Genomic DNA, 22,611 nt, shown 5'->3' on the forward strand with positions numbered 1-22,611 from the left:
GCCCTGTATTCCCCCTTGACTTACTTGTTACACGATAGCATCAAAATGGCAATCGCGAACACTTTCTGATTTTCGAGACTATTCGAGACTATTCCGCCGACATTCTAGCCGCCATAACTCCGCAGTACCTACAGTTACAACAAAGCCGATGAGTGCGTTGAATACAGCTCTTCGAACTCTATCTTCAGTATAAAGGACAACTCTCTATCCCCTCGCTTTTGGACGGGAGATGCCGGCAAAATTAAAAAAAATGGTCATTTTGACCTTCCAAAACAGACTTTTTTCTACACAAGGAGAACGAAGCGGCTCAGTGACCCGCCCTTTTAACTGTAGCATCCCCGCATGTTCACTAATAATCACCACTAAACTCCAGCAAATCCGCCGCACTTTTTTCTAGACTTATTTTTTTGGTACTTAAAATATTTAAGTCTCTAATCCCGGAAATAATGGTCATACCGAGGAATGAGATGCGGTCCTGTATTCCCCCTTGAATTACTTATTACACGATAGAATCAAAATGGGAATCCCGAACACAAGCTGATTTTCGAGAAATAATGGGAAAATTCCGCCGACATTCATGCTGCCATAACTCCGCAGTACGTGTACTACGCTGAATTTACTACTCTATTTTTCCTTTTAATGCTGTATTTTTTACTCTCTTTACTCCCTATTTTCCCCTCTATTTTCGTTATATTTTCTCCTCTGATTTCGCTCTATTTTCTTCTCTATTTCATACTCAAATTCACTCTAGTTTTGCACTATATTCTGATCTATTTTCTCTCAATATTATGTTCTATTTTCGCTCTATTTTCTCCTCAATTCTCTACTCTATTTCCCCTCTATTTTCGGCCTACTTTCTGCTCTAATTTTCTCTAGATGTTCCATAATTTTTTCCTTCATTTGCGTTGTAATTTCTGCTCTACTTTCTCACTATTTTCTTCTCTTATTTCTGTTCTAATTTAATTCTGTTTTCTGCTCTATATTCGATCTAATTCAGCTCTAGTTTACGCTCCATTCTGTCTCTATTTTTGCTCCATTTTCCCGTCTACTTTCGCACTATTTTGTATTTTCTGTATTTTCACATATTTTGTATATATTTTCTCCTTTATTTTCGATCCAATTTCTTCTCTATATTTGCTCTATTTTCTACTTCTTTTCTCCCATATTTTCAGCTTTATTTCGCTCTAATTCCGCTGCATTTTCTGCTTCATTTTCGTACTAATTTCTGCTCTATTTCGCTTCATTTTTTCCTCTGATTTCGCTCAATTTTTTCTTCTATTTTGGGTCCATTTTCTACATAAATTCGATCTATATTATGCAATATGTTCGCTTTGTTTTCTAGCCTCTCCTCTATTTTCGCTCTGCTTTCTAGTTTCGCTCTATTTTCTCATCTATTATCGCTTTATTTTCGCTTTTTCTCTGCTCTATTTCCCCCCTAATTTTGTTCTATTTTCTGCTCAATTACAGTTCAACTTTCTGCTGCATTTTCGGTTTGTTTTCGCTATGCAAATTATTTTCTGCTCCAATTTCGAGCTATTTTCTGATCTATTTTCGCTCTACTTTCTCTCTATATTCGATTTATTTTCTGCTCTATTTTCCTTTATTTTATTCTCTACTTTTCCTCAGCTTTCTTTTCTATTTTCCTCTATTATCTGCTATTTTCGCTGTTTTTTCTACTCTATTTTCTGCTCTACTTTCGCTCTATTTTGTACTTTCTTTTCTGCTTCGTTAAATCCTATACTTTCGCTCTATTTTTACACTCTATATTCTACTCTATTTGTCTGCACTACTTTTGCTGTATTTTCGCTCTATTTTCTCCTCTATTTTCACTCTAATCTCTGTTCGAGCTTCGCTTCATTTTCTCAACTTTCGCTCAATTTTCTGTTCAGCTATCGCTCAATTTTCTGATTTATTTTCGATCTATTTTTTCCTCTATTTTCGCACTGATATCTGTCTTCGCTCTTTTCTGCTCAAGTACCTCCTCTTATCTATGTACGCTCCAGTTTCGCTCAAATTTCTGCTCTACTTGCGCTCTATTTTCTGCTTTGTTTAATCGTAAATTTCGCTCTTTCAGCTATGTTTTAGCTCTATATTCTACTCCACATTCTCTACAATTTCTGCTCTATTTTTTGCTCTAATTTCTGTTCTTCGCTCTATTTTCGCTCTTTTTCGCTCCATTTTTTTTTTTAATTTTGCCAGGCTCTAGTGTCCATATACCTGGGGACAAAAGGTTGTCCTTGTCCTCTGCCCTACATACATCAGCTTTCTTCCCATTGCAAATTCGGTGGAAGTATGGTGATGAGAATGTTCGTGAAAGGGTATGAGTAGGAGGGCATGAGCATGTGAAGGTATCTGGCTGCAAGCCTGCCTGGGGCTGCTGCCATTGCACATCTTGGTGGTAGTAACGAGGTAAGTGGAAGGACCTAGTAGTGGACAAAACAGAGTGGAGATGGTTTGTAGAATCAATGCATATCAGGCTTCATGATGCCTGGCTTTAGGTTATGTCACTCACCACACTTCATGCTCTTTAATGCCTATGGGTGATTGTCAAAGGTGCACGTGCTGAGTTCTCTTTCAAGGTACTATTCCAGGCATTCTGATACTCTAGTAAAACCATATTGAAACAGATCTTACTCCTTGATACTGTATAACAAAAACAATCTAGGCTATAGTTGAGATCCATTAAAACATAACGAAGAGAATATTTCAGGATTTAAAATAACTTCCATAGGCAATTTTAATGAAACTGTACACTTTAATACATAAATATGTAACATAAATCACATATACAAATATATATTATTATTATTAAGTCAATGAAAATTATTTTATTTAACAGTTTCCCTACATTGACAAAATGGTACTTGTAAATACCTTACAATACCCAATTTTCTTTGTCATCAGTCTAAAGGACGAATAAGTTCACAGGCACAAACTTAACATATTCTCACAACATAACTTTTATAGACATCTCTCAGGAATGACAAAACAGCTCGAGTATTCTAATTAAAATATGGTAAATTTCGTATATATTTTATACCCTCCCTTCAGGCCATTTGACTCATAATTATAAATTGTCTAGCTGTCAAACGCAATATTAAAAGATATAAGGGTTGTATATTTCTAACATATGTGGCCAGTTTTTCCAAGTAATGTTTAATTTAGCTTAACAAATGTTAAATTAACAGCTGGTTTATTTTAAACGTTTTGTTAATATGTTTTCCATTTTTCCAACATAATTTTGTTTAAAATAACCAACACTTAACTTTAACTGTTGTTAATACTATTCTAACTACACAACAGCAGTTGGTAACGATTTTGCATATATAAGACAACTTCTTACTGGCTGATATTATTATTTAAATTCTGTACTGTAGAGTAAGTCATGAAACATGTGTAAAATCGTAACCTGTTACAGTAGCCATGATTCATACAGTACAGAGAGTTGATAAATGAAAGTTGCATTGACTACTATTGAATAATAATAATTATTATAAGTATGGTTATATTTTATAATGCTAAATATGAATTTCTGTTTAGAAAAATCTCAGCATTATGACCACCAGGTGACAATAATTACACGAATGTGTGTAGTCAACTGTACACAAAACCCCGAGGAGAATTCCCTATCATATAAAATTCTCTAGTTCAGGTCCATGTATAAATTATATGTAATTTCGTCCTAAAGAAGCAATTGCTGCTGAAACATTTTATTATTTACTCACTGCGTATTTTGAAGTACTATTGACATCGGCTGTAGTTGAAGAGCCAGTAACATAGAATCTAGAGTTAATAGTAGCTGGTGAATTGGAACAAGTGGCCTATTTCTGCTTGTAGGATATTCAAATCTGACTTCAATTTCTTGCCACGTTGAGATCGCATATTTCCTCAATATTAAATGGATAATAGCTCAGCATCGAAATAAGCGTCAGTATGATAATCAGTTGACTTATAAAGATTATCTTCCCTATATTAATATTCCAAAATATCTTTTAAATTATATATTACCAGTCTTATGGCCGGTTTCACAAAGCTTCATTATGGTTTTAATGATTCATTAATTTATTTACTGGTTCATTAAATCATTTTTATATCTCACCAAGCATCTTTAGCCTAACGAACCAGTAAAACTATCATTAAATTTAGTGATAGAAATTTCCGTCTTTAAATTTTTAATTATTCATTAGTTGCAATATAAAATGCGGAATGTTTCGACACAGAATTGTTATATCTGGAACTGCTTGAAAATTAAGGGTCAAATGGAGATAATGTTAACCATTTAAAAACAGATCATTTTGAAAATTTGAATGACACAAAAATTCACAAAAGATACCGCGTCACGAAGATCATGGTACCGGTACTCAAAATTTTAGAAGAAACTGATCATAGGTTAGAATATCATAAAAACAGCTGAGACAAAGCTGAAACAAATCAACTAAGTAGCATACAACTGAGTTTTATTTTAAGACATGAAAGTGATTATTATAACTACATACCGGTACCTAAGAAATATTAGTAAATTAATACATAATGTGCATTCAAACATCACAAAACTTAATTGGTATATTAAATTTCATCTATTAGAATTATATTATAGCTAGCGATAAGCTGTTTGCACTGGCTTTAAAACAGAAGCGAAAGAGCTGGATTCTTGGAATTTATAATCATTTTCTTTCCGATGGAAATTTAATTTTTCAGCAGGATAATCACCCCATGCACACAGCCATAAACGTTCAAAGACGGTTCACGGAAAAGCATGAAAAAGAGGAGGATTGACAAATATCGAGACATCCCACTTCAAAATCCAGATCAGTTCTGGGATCAAGTTCTGGCTACCTGGAAAGATTTCGCTAAGGACCAGAACTATTTCCACGATCTGGTGGACTCAATGCCCCGAAAATGGCAGGCAGTGATAGACTCCGGTGGCATGTGGATGAAGTATTAGATCCACATGTGTATTTATTTTATTTTCTTTAATTTGTTTGTTTATCTTTGTTTTATTTCGGAAGAAAATTGATCTCCCAAGAGTTTTTTTTAAATTCTCCTAGTGGAGCCAGAGTTGCGAAATAATTCGTTCCAGTACACAAAATTAAAAAAATGAAGAAAGGTAACATGTATAAAAATTAGTTACGTTAATAAAAAAAAAGTCATCACCAAGAATCGAACACGGGCCCCTGAAATGGCAATCCAACTCGCTACTGACTACTCCATCGAACAGTCTTGACATAACTAGCGCGACGAGGCACATATAGCTGCTCGGCTTAAAGTCTAGGGAGACTGCGCACATATAAACGTACTCGTGTAAATATGTTAATGTTCAGTACTAGCTAATGTTTCATTTGGACTGATTTACTGAAGCTTTGGTTAAACCGGCCTTTACTGTAAACATTTCTCAAAGAGAAACATAACATGTTATTTTCACAACTTTTGTCTGAACAGCTGTGGTGTTATCCGCCATGTTTAACTGTTTGTTAAATGAGTTAATGGCCTGAAATCCTACATTTAAAGTTAACAAACAGTTAAGAATCTGTTAAGCCAAACTGGTGTTGAACAAATGGAAAAACTGTATTTAACAAACTGTTGAAGTTTTAACAGACGTTAAGTGTTCTAACAATACTTGGACAAACCGGCCAATGAGGTCTTAAATCTTAACAACAGCATGAAAGCCATACAATTTAATTTGCTTAAGCACATATGTAATATTATTAAAGTAAAAAAAAAACTCATTAAACAATAAAAACAATGGAACTGTCCTGAGCAGAAAATGTTGATGACTGCATTGCACTTCAGCAGTACGAGAATTTTCAATAAAATATAGCACAACAAAGACATTTATTTCATTTTTCGATAAAATTTTTCTGTCATGACAAATCCATACAGCTTGGCACAATCCAGGAAAATAGAGACTTACATAAGAAACATAATGCTATGTAATTCAAGGTAACACAAGTGTAAAATTCACAGCAGTATGTGTTGCAATGGGGCCAGTAAGAACAACAGTAGGAAGTTAAATAAAATGCAATGGGAATTCATTTGTACACTCATGAAAACGAAAAGTGACCAGCCATGTTTTCTTAATTGACTGCAAAATGATATAGCTATAAGCATAAATCCAACATGCACATAAAGCACTATAATACAATTCCAACGAACCCTGATGATGTAGTATGCAATTAAGAAGCTACATTTATAAGTGCAAATGCTTGTGTTAGAAAAACTGATATTTGTACATATATGCCAATCAACTTCAATGTTATACTTATGTAGTCTGTATCACCTTCAAAGCACATTGGTCTACTAAGGAAATGTTCTATAATCGGTCTGTAGCCGTGATTGTTTTTTTTTATTTTGTCCTATTAACCCTTAGGAGCTGTGAGTCCATTGTAGTGGCCAGCTAGTATTATGGTCATGACGTGATATAATATGTTATAAATTGTATGTTATATATAAAATACGTTGATATTCTTTAATTTTATATAACATTAAGGACATTACACTTTATTAAAACAATAAAAAATTTTTTTGTAATTTTTTTTCTTCAAAAAGGAGCAAAATCATTTCAACTGCAGGCAATTGAAACCCCATCAGCTTCCATGCATACCATTACACCGATCGTTTTACATGGACTCTCCCCATTCTTTACCACAGGCTCAATTGACCGCAGTGGCCTGGATGCGAACCTGCTATCTTAGGCACAATATGTTAGCCGGACATATCTTGTGCGCCTTAAACCACTCGGCTAATGAACCCAACACGAATTTACCCGATTATGCAGGTATACGAGTTACATTTGCGTGCAATAGTGGTATAAGTCTTTCAGCTTCTAAGGGTTAATACAGATTTGCAATTTCAACGTGTGTTACTCAGAATTATTCTATATTTCTTTAATACATTTTGGGAAAATCTAGCAATGAAAAGGACTGTTTCTGGGTGTCCATTCAATGTGCACACCAATAATCTCTGACTTCTAACAGTCGAGTGGGAAGAGATACATTAATATTATTGTTAATACTCGCAGAAGCGAGAATGACTAACATTATCAAATCACTATGTTTTCCACTCTTTAATGAATAAAGGGCGAGAATATGGACAAAATATTTAAAACATTCGAGTTAAATAAAATAGTCATAAATTCGATAGTAATTTACAGAGTCTAGTTAACATTTGTGTTTCTTTAACTGAAACTCATAGTCTTTCTCGTACATTTCATAACTGGAATTATTGCATAATGTTAATATTATAAAAACGTTAACTATGAAATATTGAAAGAAATAAGGATGTATGTAAAAGGGTTATGTAAATTTAATTACTGAATTTTTAAAATAATTTTTATAACTTCATGAACGAAAGACAAAATATCATATATCTCATTAACATTTTTTTATCTCCATGGGGTTTTAACATCGAAAATATGTGATGGAATAAAAATTCGTATCATAGCGAATACACCATGAAGTGCAGACACAATCATTGGATAAGGAAGGCCCTGTCAAGGCTATTAAAGTAAAATTGGCATTGTCACTTAATAGTAATATGTGTTATAAGAGCGGTATGTTGACGTTTTCATGTTCGAGGAAAAGATTGAAAAAGCGAAACGTAGTTGAGCTTTTTTAATTTCCGAGAACATGAAAACAAACATACCGCTCGTGTATCGTACATTATTTTGTGCGAAGATCGTTCATTAAGAGGAATTTCTAATTAGTTGCAATGAAATCTCCATCTTGGTTTCTGTTCAATGACGGCAACTTTGAAAAACAAATATATCTATCTTTAACATTGTTCCTATAAAATGTTTTCTGTGTTTACTATACTCCAGCAGGCCGTGACATACGTGTCTTTTTTTTCCCCCAGTCTATAAATGCGAACTTAAAACAAACGGTAAGATTATGTATTGATTTAGAGTTTACTTAATTTTTGCAAATATTTAAAAACAATAATTAACAGTGCAATTTAGGTGAAATTGCAGTGGTAAGTTTCCAATTTATAATTATTACTATATTGAACATCTTTAAAAATAATATGTTAAAAGCCTAAAGCAGTAAAATGAATATGACGCTTAAGCAGTAAGAATAGGGAAATTGTTATGTGTGTTACGTTGGGAATACTGAATGTGGTATTTCACACTTACCGCGTATTGGTTTTGTGCGGAAAGCAAGCAAATATGCACGATCTCGCACAAAAGTAATTTATCATCTTTATTTGACTACATTAACATATAAGTGTATATTAGTTCCATAGTAATGAACTTTAATAACACAAGTCCTTTTATCAAAGTTAAAATCTCGTCGAGAGTAAACATAAACTGCTGATTGCTAACAACAAATGCATCAAATGCTGTTTTGGGTAGGTCTCAACTGAATAATAACAAGCATTTCTCATATTTATTCTGTGTTTAATTTCCTTCCGAGCATCATTTATATTTGTTACTGTTGTTCCAAGATATTTGAATTATTCCACCTCTTCAAAGAATAAATTTCCAATTTTTATATTTCCATTTCGTACTGTTCTGGTCACGATACATAATCATATACTTCGTCTTTTCGGGATTTACTTCCAAATCTATCTCTTTACTTGCTTCAAGTAAAATTCCAATGTTTTCCCTAATAGTTTGTGGATTTTCTCCTAACATATTCATGTCATCCGCATAAACAAGCAGCTGATGTAACGCATTCTATTCCAAACCCTGTCATCCTAGACTTTCCTAATGGCATATTCTAGAGCAGTGGTACACAGCCCGCGGCCCCCCACTATGTTTGCTGCGGCCCGATAGTAAGTTTCAAACTTAAAATTAAAAAAATATATATTTGAACAGACTTTTCAAATTTAATCGCCAGTGGTGCTACTCAGCAGGGCATTTTGAGACAATGCGCAACAGCCAAGCATTTCATTTGTAATGCCGTAGCATGAGTTTATGGAACGTTGGTTCAGTTTGTTGTTTGTATTCGAATTGTAACTAGTCTTTGAAGTGAAAGTGGCAATTTGGCTTCGACCAGAAAACGCAAGATTACAGAGGAACACAGGTGCTTTCAGAAGAAATGGACAGAACTATAGCTATTTTTCTTGTGAATTCCGAGGTAAGGCAACATGCTTAATTTGTAAGGAAACCATTAATATTTTGAAAGAGTATAACATTAAAAGACATTACGACACAAAACATGCAAACAAATATGGTGAATTGAGTGGATAAATGAGAAAAGACAAAGTGCGCGATCCCTATCATATCAACAAAACCTTTTTACGAAAGTAAATAATGATTCAGAAATAGTTGTGACAGCAAGTTATGTTGTATCGAATATATTAACTTGAAAACTGAAGCCATTCAAAGATGGTGAATTGGTATAGGGGTGTTTGGACAGTGTTGCAGACATATTACTTCCCGACAAGAAATCCTTGGTTTCTAAAGTGAACCTTAATCGTATGATGGTAGGCAGAACAGTGGAAGACATGACAGCCGATGTTGAAGAGACTTTAAAAAAGAAATGTTCTGAATTTAAGTGATTTTCTTTAGCTCTCGATGGAAGTGGGGATGTTTCAGACACAGCCTAGCTCTGAATATTTGTGCATGGCATTGACAACAATTTCAATGTAACTGAAGAAATGTTGTCTCTAGCACCAATGAAGGACACAACTAAAGGAGTGGATATTTATCATAAGATAATGGAAGTATTGAACAAATTTCAATTGAGCTTAGAGAAGTTGTGTGGCATGTCAACTGAATGGTGCACCCTCTATGATCGGAAAAAAAGAACGGATATATTTCCTTTGTAAACAAAGATTTTGCTGGTTTCGATCATGAGCTCATTGCATGCGACTGTATACTACACAAAGAACTGTGTCTGTAATTTTGCAATGAAATTAATTGGTTTGCAAAGTAACACCGAGTTGAAAGCGAAATTTGGCGATGTGACACTTCTTTATTTCTGCAGGCTCTATTTACCTTAAGAAATGGACCATCTCAGTGATGAAACTACTGAAATCCAAAGAACGATCCCAGCTTACTGACAGCAAGTATGTGCATTGCAACATTGGACATTGAACCCGATATTGAGAAGTTAACAGAACTTAAACAATTCCAAGTTTCTCATTAATGTGTCTCATATTGTTATCATTTAACAGCGTTAGTTTCCTGTAAGTAAATAATATATATTATTAATTACTATAAATTACAGTAATCACTAATTATTAAGACACTTTTATAAATTGCATTTATTATTGGAGGATGTCTGTGGCCTACCAAAAGAACATTTTTTTTTTAATATTGGCCCGCAGTATTAATAAGGTTGAGCACCCCTGTTCTAGAGCAGTGTTAAAAAGTAAAGATGATAGTGCATCTCCTTGCTTTAGCCCACAGTGAATTGGAAAAGCATCTGACAGAAACTGGCCTATACGGACTCTAATTGTAAGTTCCACTGAGACACATTTTAATTAATCGAACTAGTTTCTTGGAAATACCAAATTCAATATGAATATTATATAAAATTTCTCTCTTAACCGAGTCATATATCTTTTTGAAATCCATGAATAACTATGTACTGTATCCCTTATACTCCCACTTTTTCTCCAATATCTATTGAATACAAAACATCTATAGTCGATCTATTATGCCTAAACCCATGATTCCCAACAATTTCATCTACATAAGAAGTGAGTCTTCTCAAAAAAATATTGGACAAAATTTTGTATGACGTCAATAAAAGTGATATTCCTAGAAAGTTATTATATAGTCTTTTTCCCCTTGTTAAAGATAGTTACAATATTATGGACTCCTTCCATTGGTCGGGTAAAATTTCCTTATTCCAAATATCATGTGGGTCAATCTATGCAAATAAGTATGCCCTAAAACCGCGACAACTTGGAATGCGAACATATTTTAGCATATTACTTTCCATTGCCTACATATACCAGATATATAATATGAAAACATTATTAACGATAGTTTGGTAATTATGGTCATATGAAATTTGTAATTATCTGAAAACATGCATCTATGTATAATTTTCTCAAGACAGTACATGAGCTTCAACAGAAATGATTCTTACGTTTATGACAAGAGTGGACATTAAATGTTCTTTCGCACTAAATATTTATTAAGTTTACCCTATTTTTTTTCTGTTTAAAAGAAATATCAATAATGTAAAATGTTACAACTCGAAAGACCTTGTTTTAATTTGTATGAAAATTTTAAATTAAATAGAGATAAACATTTTCTTTAAACTGTAAAAGTTTCATCTCGGTATCTGAAAAGGAACTCAAGTTATAAAATATAAATATCTCATCAGAACCAAGGAGAATAGTCTGCAACCCACTACACCTGCTGCTGTTGAACTCAAAATAGAAGAAAAGATATTCTAAAGCACATATATATTAAGTAAAAGATACCTTTTTATCACCTAGAGGTTCTTTGGATCACATCTTGATAGATAAACGGAGACATACTAGTATAGTAGATATTCGAACTTTCAGGGGTGCAGACTGTAATTCTGACCATTACTTGGTGATTGGAAAATTAAGAGAAAGATTATCAGTAGCCAAGCGAGTAGAGAAACAAGTTAATATTACTAAATTCAATATTTTGAAATTAAAGGGCAAGGAAGCTAAGCAAAATTATCAGGTCGAAATTTCGAATAGGTTTGCCACTTTAGAAAGTTCCGACGAAGTTGAGAAAGAATTAGATGTTAATAGCGTGTGGGAAAATATCAGAGATAGTATCAAAATTGCAGCTGAGCAGAGCATAGGTTATTATGAAACTAAGAAAAAGAAACCGTGGTTTGATGAAGATTGCTGCATGGTAGTAGAAAGAAGGAAATAGGCAAAATTGAAATTCTTACAGGATCCAGTTGAGGAGAAGAGAGATAATTATTTCAATGAAAGACGGGAAGCAAGTCGTACACTTAGGAATAAAAAAAGAGGTTACTTGAAGGAAAAACTGAATGAGGTAGAAACAAATAGTAAGAATAAAAACATTCGAGATTTATATAAGGGTATAAAGGAATTTAAGAACGGATATCAGCCAAGGGTAAACGTGATCAAGGATGAGAATGGTGACTTGCTTGCAGACTCTCCATCAATTCTAAACAGATGGAAAAACTATTTTACGCAACTACTAAATGTACATAGGCCAAATAGAAATGATCGGGACGAAATTGAAATACAAACTGCTGAGACATTTATACCCGAACCCACGCTTTCAGAAGTCGAAATTGCGATAGAAAATCTGAAAAAGTACAAGTCTCCAGGTATCGATCAAATTCCAGCAGAATTAATACAAGAGGGTGGAAGTGCATTATATACCGAAATTTATAAACTTGTACTTGCTATTTGGGAAAAGGAAATTGTACCAGAACAATGGAAGGAGTCCATAATTGTACCTATTTTTAAAAAGGAGGACAAAACCAACTGTGGTAACTTTCGAGGAATATCACTTTTGTTGACGTCGTACAAAATTTTGTCCAATATTCTTTTGAGAAGATTAACTCCGTACGTAGATGAAATTATTGGGGATCATCAGTGCGGTTTTCGGCGTAATAGATCGACTACTGATCAGATTTTTTGAATTCGACAGATAATGGAGAAAAAATGGGAGTATAAGGGTACAGTACATCAGTTAGTCATAGATTTCAAAAAGGCATATGACTCGGTTAAGAGGGAAGTATTATATGATATTCTTATTGAATTTGGTATTCCCAAGAAACTAGTTCGATTAATTAAAATGTGTCTCAGTGAAACATACAGCAGAGTCCGTATAGGTCAGTTTCTATCTGATGCTTTTCCAATTCACTGCGGTCTAAAGCAGGGAGATACACTATCACCTTTACTTTTTAGCTTTGCTCTACAGTATAGCATTAGGGAAGTCCAGGATAACAGAAAGGGTTTGGAATTGAACGGGTTACATCAGCTTCTTGTCTATGCGGATGACGTGAATATGTTAGGAGAAAATACACAAACGATTAGGGAAAACACGGAAATTTTACTTGAAGCAAGTAAAGCGATCGGTTTGGAAGTAAATCCCGAAAAGACAAAGTATATGATTATGTCTCGTGACGAGAATATTGTATGAAATGGAAATATAAAAATTGGAGATTTATCCTTCGAAGAGGTGGAAAAATTTAAATATCTTGGAGCAACAGTAACAAATATAAATGACACTCGGGAGGAAATTAAACACAGAATAAATATGGGAAATGCGTGTTATTATTCGGTTGAGAAGCTCTTATCACCCAGTCTGCTGTCCAAAAATCTGAAAGTTAGAATTTACAAAACAGTTATTTACCGGTTCTTCTTTATGGTTGTGAAACTTGGACTCTCACTCTTGAGAGAGGAACATAGGTTAAGGGTGTTTGAGAATAAGGTGCTTAGGAAAATATTTGGGGCTAAGCGGGATGAAATTACAGGAGAATGGAGAAAGTTACACAACGCAGAACTGCACGCATTGCATTCTTCACCTGACATAATTAGGAACATTAAATCCAGACGTTTGAGATGGGCAGGGCATGTAGCACGCATGGGCGAATCCAGAAATGCATATAGAGTGTTAGTTGGGAGACCGGAGGGAAAAAGACCTTTAGGGAGGCCGAGACGTAGATGGGAGGATAATATTAAAATGGATTTGAGGGAGGTGGGATATGATTATAGAGATTGGATTAATCTTGCACAGGATAGGGACCAATGGCGGGCTTATGTGAGGGCGGCAATGAACCTTCGGGTTCCTTAAAAGCCATTTGTAAGTAAGTAAGAGGTTCTTTGGAAAGCAATACTTTGTTTAAAATTTGTAGCCTTCTTAGGATTTGACGAATGATGCAGACTCTATTCCAACACCAAATACTTCACTGTTGATTTAGCCTTATTAAAGCTACAAACAATGTTCATTAGGATTGTTCATTTATTCATAGTGTTCTGCCCAAGGGCAGGTCTTTCACTCCAAACCCAGCATTTTCCAGTCTTTCCTATTTTTTGCCTTCCTCTTAGTCTCCGCATATGATCCATATAATTATCTTAATATTGTCTGTCATCTGATATCTTCTTCTGGCCGAAACTCTTCTCCCATTCACCATTCCTTCCAGTGCATCCTTCAGAAGGCAGTTTCTTCTCAGCCAGTGACCCAACCAATTCCTTTTCCTCTTCCTGATCAGTTTCAGCTTCATTCTTTCTTCACCCACTCTTTCCAACACAGCTTTGTTTCTTATACTGTCTGTCCATTTCACACTCTCCATCTTTCTCCATATCCACATTTTAAATGCTTCCAATCATTTCTCTTCACTTCGTCGTAATATGATAAGTTAACTGTAAACATGATTCTGGGCGACTATCATAGTTCAGATAGTAGGTATGATTGAGTTCCCCCCCCCCACCTCTCGCTTTTTTTTCTCAATTGTAAGGCGAATGTCAGGTAATCAAATGTCGAAATCTTGGCCTCTTTTCACGAAATGCCATCTCATCACCAATTTCAACAATGCTAAATAAGCTGGTAATTTATACAGCGTCATTAAATAATCAACTAAAAAAAGCATGATTATGTTCTACATTCATTGGAATTTCCATACACATACATTTAACTATACAATGTTAAATATTTTAATTTAAAAATAATTGACTGATGTCAGTTTTAATTAACTGTGTCAGTTGATATATACGGAACATCTAATTTTATTATTGAAATCATGGAATGGTCTCACCTTACACTGTGTAATTATGTAATTTTGAAGTTCTGTTAATACTCTTCATTCATTATTGTTGTATGAATTTTAATTTGAAGCTTCGTCTTGTTGTTCCACAGTTCCTGTAGACTTAAAATACTTTAATTTTTTTTCTGTTTCACACAGAAGTAAAAGCTTGCACTTGTGTGAATTTGGTTCCATGTATGACTGGCAACTTGTATCGCATTTCCATGACAATGGCAATAATGACTTAGTCTCTTTGTAAAATATCAAACATCATGGCCATCTATGACTAGAAGACATTCTACATTCATTGGAATTTCCATACACAGACACATTTAACTAATATGTTAAATATTTTATAATTTACAAATAATTGACTGATGTCAGTTGTAATTAACTGTGTCAGTTGATATATGAGGGGCTCACAACCAGAATGGACCAAGTCCACCAGTGGTCAGTTTGTGGATTAATACTATGTCGGATGAAGAAAACTTAGATTTATTCAATGCCATAACAAACGAAGTCCATAACTCATTTGTTACTCCACAGAAAGCAGCATCTCCTATGGAAGGTGAAGGTTGCTAAGCGTGAGCCAGGAACTTCAAGACTCAATTTCTCAAAATTATTCCAGAAGGACTTGGTCCACTCTGGTTGTGAACCTCTCATATACAGAACATATAATTTTATTATTGAAATCATGGAATGGTCTCACCTTACACTGTGTAATTATGTAACTTTGAAGTTCTGTTAATACTATTCATTCATTATTGTTGTATGAATTTTAATTTGAAGTTTCGTCCTGTTGTTCCATAGTTCCTGCAGATTTAAAATGCTTAATTTTTTTCTGTTTCACACGTAAGTAAAAGCTTGCACTTGTGTGAATTAGGTTCCACATATGACTGGCATCTTGTATCGCATTTCCATGGCAATGGCAATAATGACATTGTCTCTTTTTAAATATCAAACATCATGACCATCTATGACTAAAAGACGATTAGAAATAAAAAGAGACTACTGTACTAATAATTCTAATGGCTCAAGTCAAGGAATTGCACATAACATCGCAGTGGAAGAGGACAAAATATGGGCTGCAGATATAGAAAATCCATGCCCTATTATGAAGAAATTTTTCTTAGTTCACTGGCATGCAAGAGTAGAGTTTTATGGTCTAGTGGTCAGAGCTTCTGGCTATAGTTCATGAGGTCCCGGGTTCGATTCCCGGTTAGAGCACAGGAACTTTTCCTTAAAGGGGATTATTCCTGTGTTCGTCCATGGTCTGGAATTTAGGTTAAGTTTAGATTTAAGACCTCTCCTGGCACCACATTATCATAATCATCCTCTCACATCATCGGGGTAATGTAACTCCGCCTTCCAGGCGCCCCAACCTCAGAAGTGGGTTACAATTAAGCCACGGCCAGGAGAGAAGACCAGAAATGTCGAAAGACAACCTGGTGGCATTGGATTAAAAAAAAAACATATATATTAAAATATATTTTAATACTATGAAATAAATATATTTAAATCGCATTAGTAGCCTACATGTATGTATTAGTCCCCTTTCAATGGTTGAGAATACTTGACAATTCACAAGTTACAAATACTAGTACTTTTGTGGAACACAAAAAACTTCATTGGCAATTTGTAAGTCTCAAGTGGTAAGGTAGGTACAGAAAGACTAGTATTTCTTCTACTTTCCAGAGAATTTAATTGTAATGTACAACACCATACTTTTATGGAATAGGCCCCTGAAGGCGAATTATGGAAACAGATTATCAAATATCAAATAAATTAATTACTAGTCAGCATGATAGTGCTGTTCATCTTACAATCTAGTATATACAGTCACGAAGCTTGAGTTGTTGAGGGTACTAGGAACAACAGACTGTGCCGGTACTATTTCGCATTGTCTGTGATGAGGTGACAGTAGCGATCCTAGTGGTTAGCAACTATCTATGGATGCATATTCCATACGTATTGAGCTTCGTGACTATATACTAGACTGTGATTGAGAGCTTAACGCACGTGGGTCATGAAAAAGTATCCCAGTTCTGCACAAATATGTGTGAAAAACCATTTATTGTTGGACTCCATTATAATCTGATATATAAGCTGTGACACGCCAAAAGTGCATTGAAATAATAGTAGACTAATAATACAGTTAGTTATACACTGTTATATATTATACATTATTCACTTGCTCGTTGTTTATATTTGAAGGTACTTTCTCGTGGTCCACTCTGTGGAATATCAAATACTATAAGTTTAACAGAGATAATTCGACTGCGAACACATTGGATCCAATTGTGTTTCTAAGAGAAAATTTCAGCTGCACTGTTAATTGTGTGCTCTCAAGTATTTGGGTCCCTGCATGGTCACAAACCTGCACAGTACGAATAAATCAAACTCGAGGGTGATTTAAAATTAGGGGCAAACTTCGTTTTCAAGACAGATATACGACTAGTTAGATTACAGCTGGAAAGTAAAAAAAAAATCACACGTGCACTTAGATATTCAAAATGGGCTCATTGTTACTCACGAGAATTTGATTTTAATGTGAGCGAGAGATGGCAGGTAAATTTTGTTTGTACCCCTCACCAACGAATTGGGTTCTTTTTCATGCAGTCTATGTAAAATTCGGACTTCAAAGTTTCACTTTTCTTCCAAACAAAGTCATGCTAAATATTTTATCTCCTTGCGGTCAGGCGGATCAGAATCCTCAAACTTCACACACAATGGCAAACATGTCAATCATTAGACCATCAATAATGTCAGGAAGATATATTTAGTGTGGTGAAATTAACATAATATGTAAAGCAGTAGTGGCACCAGCATTTGTGAATCAGAAGTTCGTGGCATTTGGATAAGCAGAACTTAATCAAAGAGGGCAAATCTAAGTAGCATCATGGTTAGAATATTTTGTAGATCAAACTGACGAAAACAAAACACAAATAGAAGACACCCAATGAAAGAACTGGAAGTAACATTGGCAAAATCACGAAAAAATAAAGCACCTTGAGGAAACAAACTCAACTTGGACCTCTTTAAATATGCAGAGTAGAAAATGTCCCCAAGGTTTCTCTCAATAGTTAATAAAATATGATATAATGAAAAATCTCATATCACTTGACAAAATGGATTGTAAATCCAATACCAAAGCATAAATAGGAGATTTAAAATTTTTGAAATTATAGAAGCATGATGGATGCACTGAAAGGAATGGTGAATGAGAGAAGAGTTTGGGGCAGAAGAAGATATCAGATGATAGATGACATTAAGATATGTGAATCATATGCGGAGACTAAGAGAAAAACAGAAAATAGGAAAGATTGGAGAATGGTGGATTTGCAGTGAAAGACCTGCCATTTGGCAGAACACTATGTAATGTAAGCCTGCAAAATACAAGATACAAAATGTAATCAAACATGTTGAAGAATAAATTATAACATTACTCAAGTATCATTGAAGAAGGATAAAAGTAATTCAAATATATTAATTATTTCATCACCTATACAAATAATATAGATAATTCAAATAAAACTGAATTTTTTTTTAAACCCTAGATACTATAAATTCAGTAATGAGTTTACGAGAGTGAAGCACAGATCATTATATAATGCAATGCCTCTAGAAATACTGCAGCAGATGAGATTTATGAGATGTACAACTGATTACGTCCGGCACAGTAGCATCAGGTCGATGACATCATGTCTAGAACTCATGTTACGGAATGCGTGCTGGTTTGAGTCCTCATGGAAAAGAAATTTTCTCATGAGATTTCGCCCAGAGTATAGGACTGGTATCCACCCAGCATTGTGATGAATTTGGAGAGGTGCAATAGGAAGCGAATGCTGATTTTGAAAATCAGTAATAATGACTGGGGGGAACATTATGCTTACCACACTATACTTCTGTTTTGGTTGAATGATTGTTCATTTCTGTTGAAGCATGTGGATGTAAGGCCAACAGTTAGCTGGTAAGCCTTGGCCCTTCACAGGCTGTGGCACCACGAATCATAATCATAATAATCATAATTATAATAATAATCATCATCATCATCATCATCATCATCACTGATTTTATAAATGAAATCACAAACGAAACACAAACATCATGGAACAACTGAACACAGACTTGATACTAGAGTACACTGGTAAATTACGACAGAAATGACATTTTACACGATTTTCTATGTGGCATAATAAATTATTTTCATGGAAGTCAATTAATATGTAACATACTCTAATATGTGTTTCAAGACGCTGTGTTGCCGTGTTTTTAATTATCGAGCCAGAAAATGTACATTTTGCGCAGTTTTCCAAGTTTTGAGGGAATAAAACCAAGTTCATCATACTTGCTATGTAAAGACCTTCCTGCATACGACATGTGTCTTCAATTTTTATTTTTAATACAGGATCCTACTAACTACAAAATCACAGACTAAAAGCTCTTATTGAATGCTTCAGAACTATGCTGTGAACTGAAGCTGATTATGTCATTCCATCCTTTTAAAATTTCCAGACTATCAGATCACAATATAATCACGAACAATCTAGAAGTGTGTAGTAGAAGTCAAAGGTGCCATCTCTGGAAAAGTGTACACAGAGAATTCTCAAAAGGACAAAAAATTATGTGTTTTCTTTCTAATATTGGCCTCTGTGAACAGAACTTCTTAGGTCAGCAGATAAAGGAAAATAAACGAATTCAGCATTAGGCCTATGCACAAAAACACTAACCATTACCGCAATGATGTAAGGAATTAGTCACCTGGATGGTGCAGTCAGTATGGTGCTGGCCTTCTGTGCCCAAGGTTGTGGGTTCTATCCTGGCCCAGGTCTATGGCATTTAAATGTGCTTAAATGCGACAGGCTCATGTCAGTAGATTTACTGGCATGTAAAAAAACTCCTGTGGGACAAAATTCTGGCACACCGGCGATGCTGATATAACCTCGGCAATTGCGAATGTCGTTAAATAAAACATAATTTCAATTTTAAATTTATAAGAGGTTCGGAAAAATTATAAAGACAAAAGGTGCTATGAAAAAATGATAAAAACTGTTGACAGCCTTTGATGACTAGTAAACTCTAGGATCTGTATTGATACGAGTGTAGCTAAGTAACATGCAGAAACACTGCATGACATTGGCATATCATTTCAAAGGTGAGAAGAAATGAACACTTAATATGAAGAGCCCAAATGAATTACCAAAAGTAATGCATGCTGGTAGCCTGTAACTCGAATAACAAATTAACAATTTGTTTATTTAATGTACAGTATTACATGTTTTGAATTTATTATATTTTTTTACAATAACGTAAATTACGCAATTTTACGCGTATTTTATGCATCGTTGTTGTTTAGTCAACTGTCTGATGGAGGTTTGAACCTCACAAGTGATACCAACAAGGCACCACTTATGTGGCAACTAAGCCAGTGTGGCTAGTTCCTTTCGCTCTCCATTGCATGTATCGCTGATTAGTAACATATTACAGTAATCAGACTTGAGACATACACAAACAATTGTTCTTCCTCTGATATATATCAACAAGTGTACTGCCTGATAATAGTTGTACATGATATCAGCCAGAACCTTAATCAGAGGTATTACACATCGTGTAGAAATTAATTTTTTAAACGTAACTTTCCAGTCCTGCTTTTGAGGGACTATTGTTTAAGACAATCAAGGATAAAATAATTTTCTTTTCAGTTATCCTGTTCTAATTCTCTCTTACCACAAAAGCATACTCTTAATATTTAGTGCAGCCTTAATTACACTCAATTGTGTCCATCTGTCTTGTAAATATAAAAAATATGTCCTATAATTATATATCACTCCTGTATTTAAGACTTACAAATTACTGATACACCCATTCCATACTGTCAGTGGACACACAGAATGGTATGAAGTGTAACTGAGATGTTATCGCACTAACATTCAAAATATATTGAAATAATAACAATAAGACTATGTTATGGATTCCACCTTACATTTTTAATACTTTTGCACTAAATTGAATCACAGGCAGTTCATTATGAGATTTCTGTTGAGTGTGCTGCGGTCACAGTTGAAATGATGATAATGAATATCTCCAATGGCTCAGAGATCATTGTTTTGGATAAAACGGTTGCCTTCAGAATGCTTTCCAGAGTAACGGTAACGACATTTCCCATATGCACCTGAAAATTCAGAATTCAGGTAATATTATACACAGAACTCTTTTAAAAGGACTTAAGAGTAGGAGGAAGGGGAATAAAAATGAGAGAAACAAGATGAGACAGGAATATGGAAAAAGTGATAGGAAGATAGAAAAGTGGGAGAAAAGAGAAAAGTTACAGAGGGAGAAAGAGACGGAGATAGAAATAGAGAGGGAGAATGGGGACAGTTACAGATGCAAGGACAAGGGGGAAAAGAGAGAAAGCAAGACCGACAGTGAGCAGAAAGGAACGGTACACTTAAAGAAATAGAAAATCTATCTTATGTTTCGTGATTAAATGCACGGTTAATAGAAAATTAAGTTGTAAGTTTCGGCAGCCTGGCAACATTGCCGCTAACAGTCTTCTTTATTCACGTAATACAGATGTAAATAGGTCAACAAACTCAGGTCTGTCTCTCTACACAAATTTCTCTCTCTGACTACGACGTTGCAATCTGCTCACATCATTCAGTGACTTGAAATTAGTGATTTTTAAATTAAATTTACACGAAAACTGTTCATGCTACTGAAATACGCTAGAAGGATAAATGATTCTTTATTAGGTTTTTCTATTGATATGGACAAAAATCACGATCCTACTCACAATACTTAGTGAATAAGAGAGTGTTAAACATTTGGGAAAAAAATTCTTTTCTGAGGAAACTGAACTTTCCACGAAAATGGTATTACACTTTTTTGTTACAACATGAGCCAATCGCTCTGAAAATTTGCAGGGTTATATATTTATTACCATTTCAACTTTGAAATCAACCCAAACTAGACAATATTTCTGTCAAACTGTTGAAATCCGTTGTGAATTTTATAGCTGTGCATTTGATAAAAAGAGAGAGGGTGAGAATAAGAATAGGAGAAGAGAGAAAGAGAGAGAATAAGGGGGGAAAAGAAGAGAGTAGAGGATAGGGAAAAGAGAGGAATATGTGGAGTGAAGTAGAAAGAATGTGAAAGAGGGAAAGAAAGGAAAGAAAAGTAAATGTCACAGCGACACTTCCTTTCTCATTATAAATTTTACGTGTTTCCCAACAATTCCTTTATCATGCGACACATAGATAAGAAGAAGAGCTTTCTTTTTTTCGGATTACATACGAGTAGCACTCTATATAGTGTCAAAATTAATTAAATAACACTGTTCAACTTTTCACAAATTTACATAAAATATGTGTATTGTAATTATTTATATTTTCTACTCGCGAAAATTGGTATTTGAAAGTGTTATCAATGTAAAAATAAGTAGTGTCTACCATGAGACTCCAACATTTCCAGGTGCATAGCCAGATTTATGTGAAGGAGGAGCTACAGGGTCAAAGAATCATGTACTATAAATAGAAATAAAACAAGAGTAGAAAATAAAATGTACAAACTAAATAATCTTATTACATATAGGCCTAGTTAAACATTTACAGTTACCTAAAGTGGAACACCAATTATTATTAAATCACAGAAAATGCAACACAATAAGTTTATAAGGAGCAATAACACACAGAAAAGCTCACTCTTTTGACTAGACCCGTAGTTCCATTCGTCGAGTTTTAAGTCTCACAAAAACACCTGAAATTTCATTGGCATCAACTTTGATATCTTTATTCATATTATTAAGGGCTAAGCCATTGAGATGCTATTCGTTCATTGTTGAGAGAATGTGGTTTTCATTTTGAGTTTTCATAATGTAGAGAAATTCCTTTGTTGTAGTAGTGGATAATGGCAAATTTTCTAAAAACTATAACAAAATATTTATGTTAACGAC

General features: G+C 34.4%; 1 protein-coding gene across 4 annotated transcripts in view; it reads right to left on the minus strand.

The window, feature by feature from the left end:
* Positions 1-22,611, minus strand: part of LOC138706319 (leucine-rich melanocyte differentiation-associated protein) — a 202,295-nt gene that overhangs the window by 106,114 nt on the left and 73,570 nt on the right. The window contains exon 6 of one of the 4 annotated variants that reach the window (XM_069835454.1): positions 2,736-20,832. The exons of the other annotated variants lie outside the window; for them this stretch is intronic. Within the exon in view, the coding sequence (XP_069691555.1) occupies positions 20,753-20,832 (80 nt within the window). The 3' untranslated portion in view covers positions 2,736-20,752. Of the gene's footprint in view, positions 1-2,735; positions 20,833-22,611 lie in introns of those variants that run through there. 4 annotated transcript variants of the gene reach the window in all.

Source organism: Periplaneta americana, chromosome 9 (genome assembly GCF_040183065.1).
Source record: "Periplaneta americana isolate PAMFEO1 chromosome 9, P.americana_PAMFEO1_priV1, whole genome shotgun sequence".
Taxonomy (NCBI): domain Eukaryota; kingdom Metazoa; phylum Arthropoda; class Insecta; order Blattodea; family Blattidae; genus Periplaneta; species Periplaneta americana.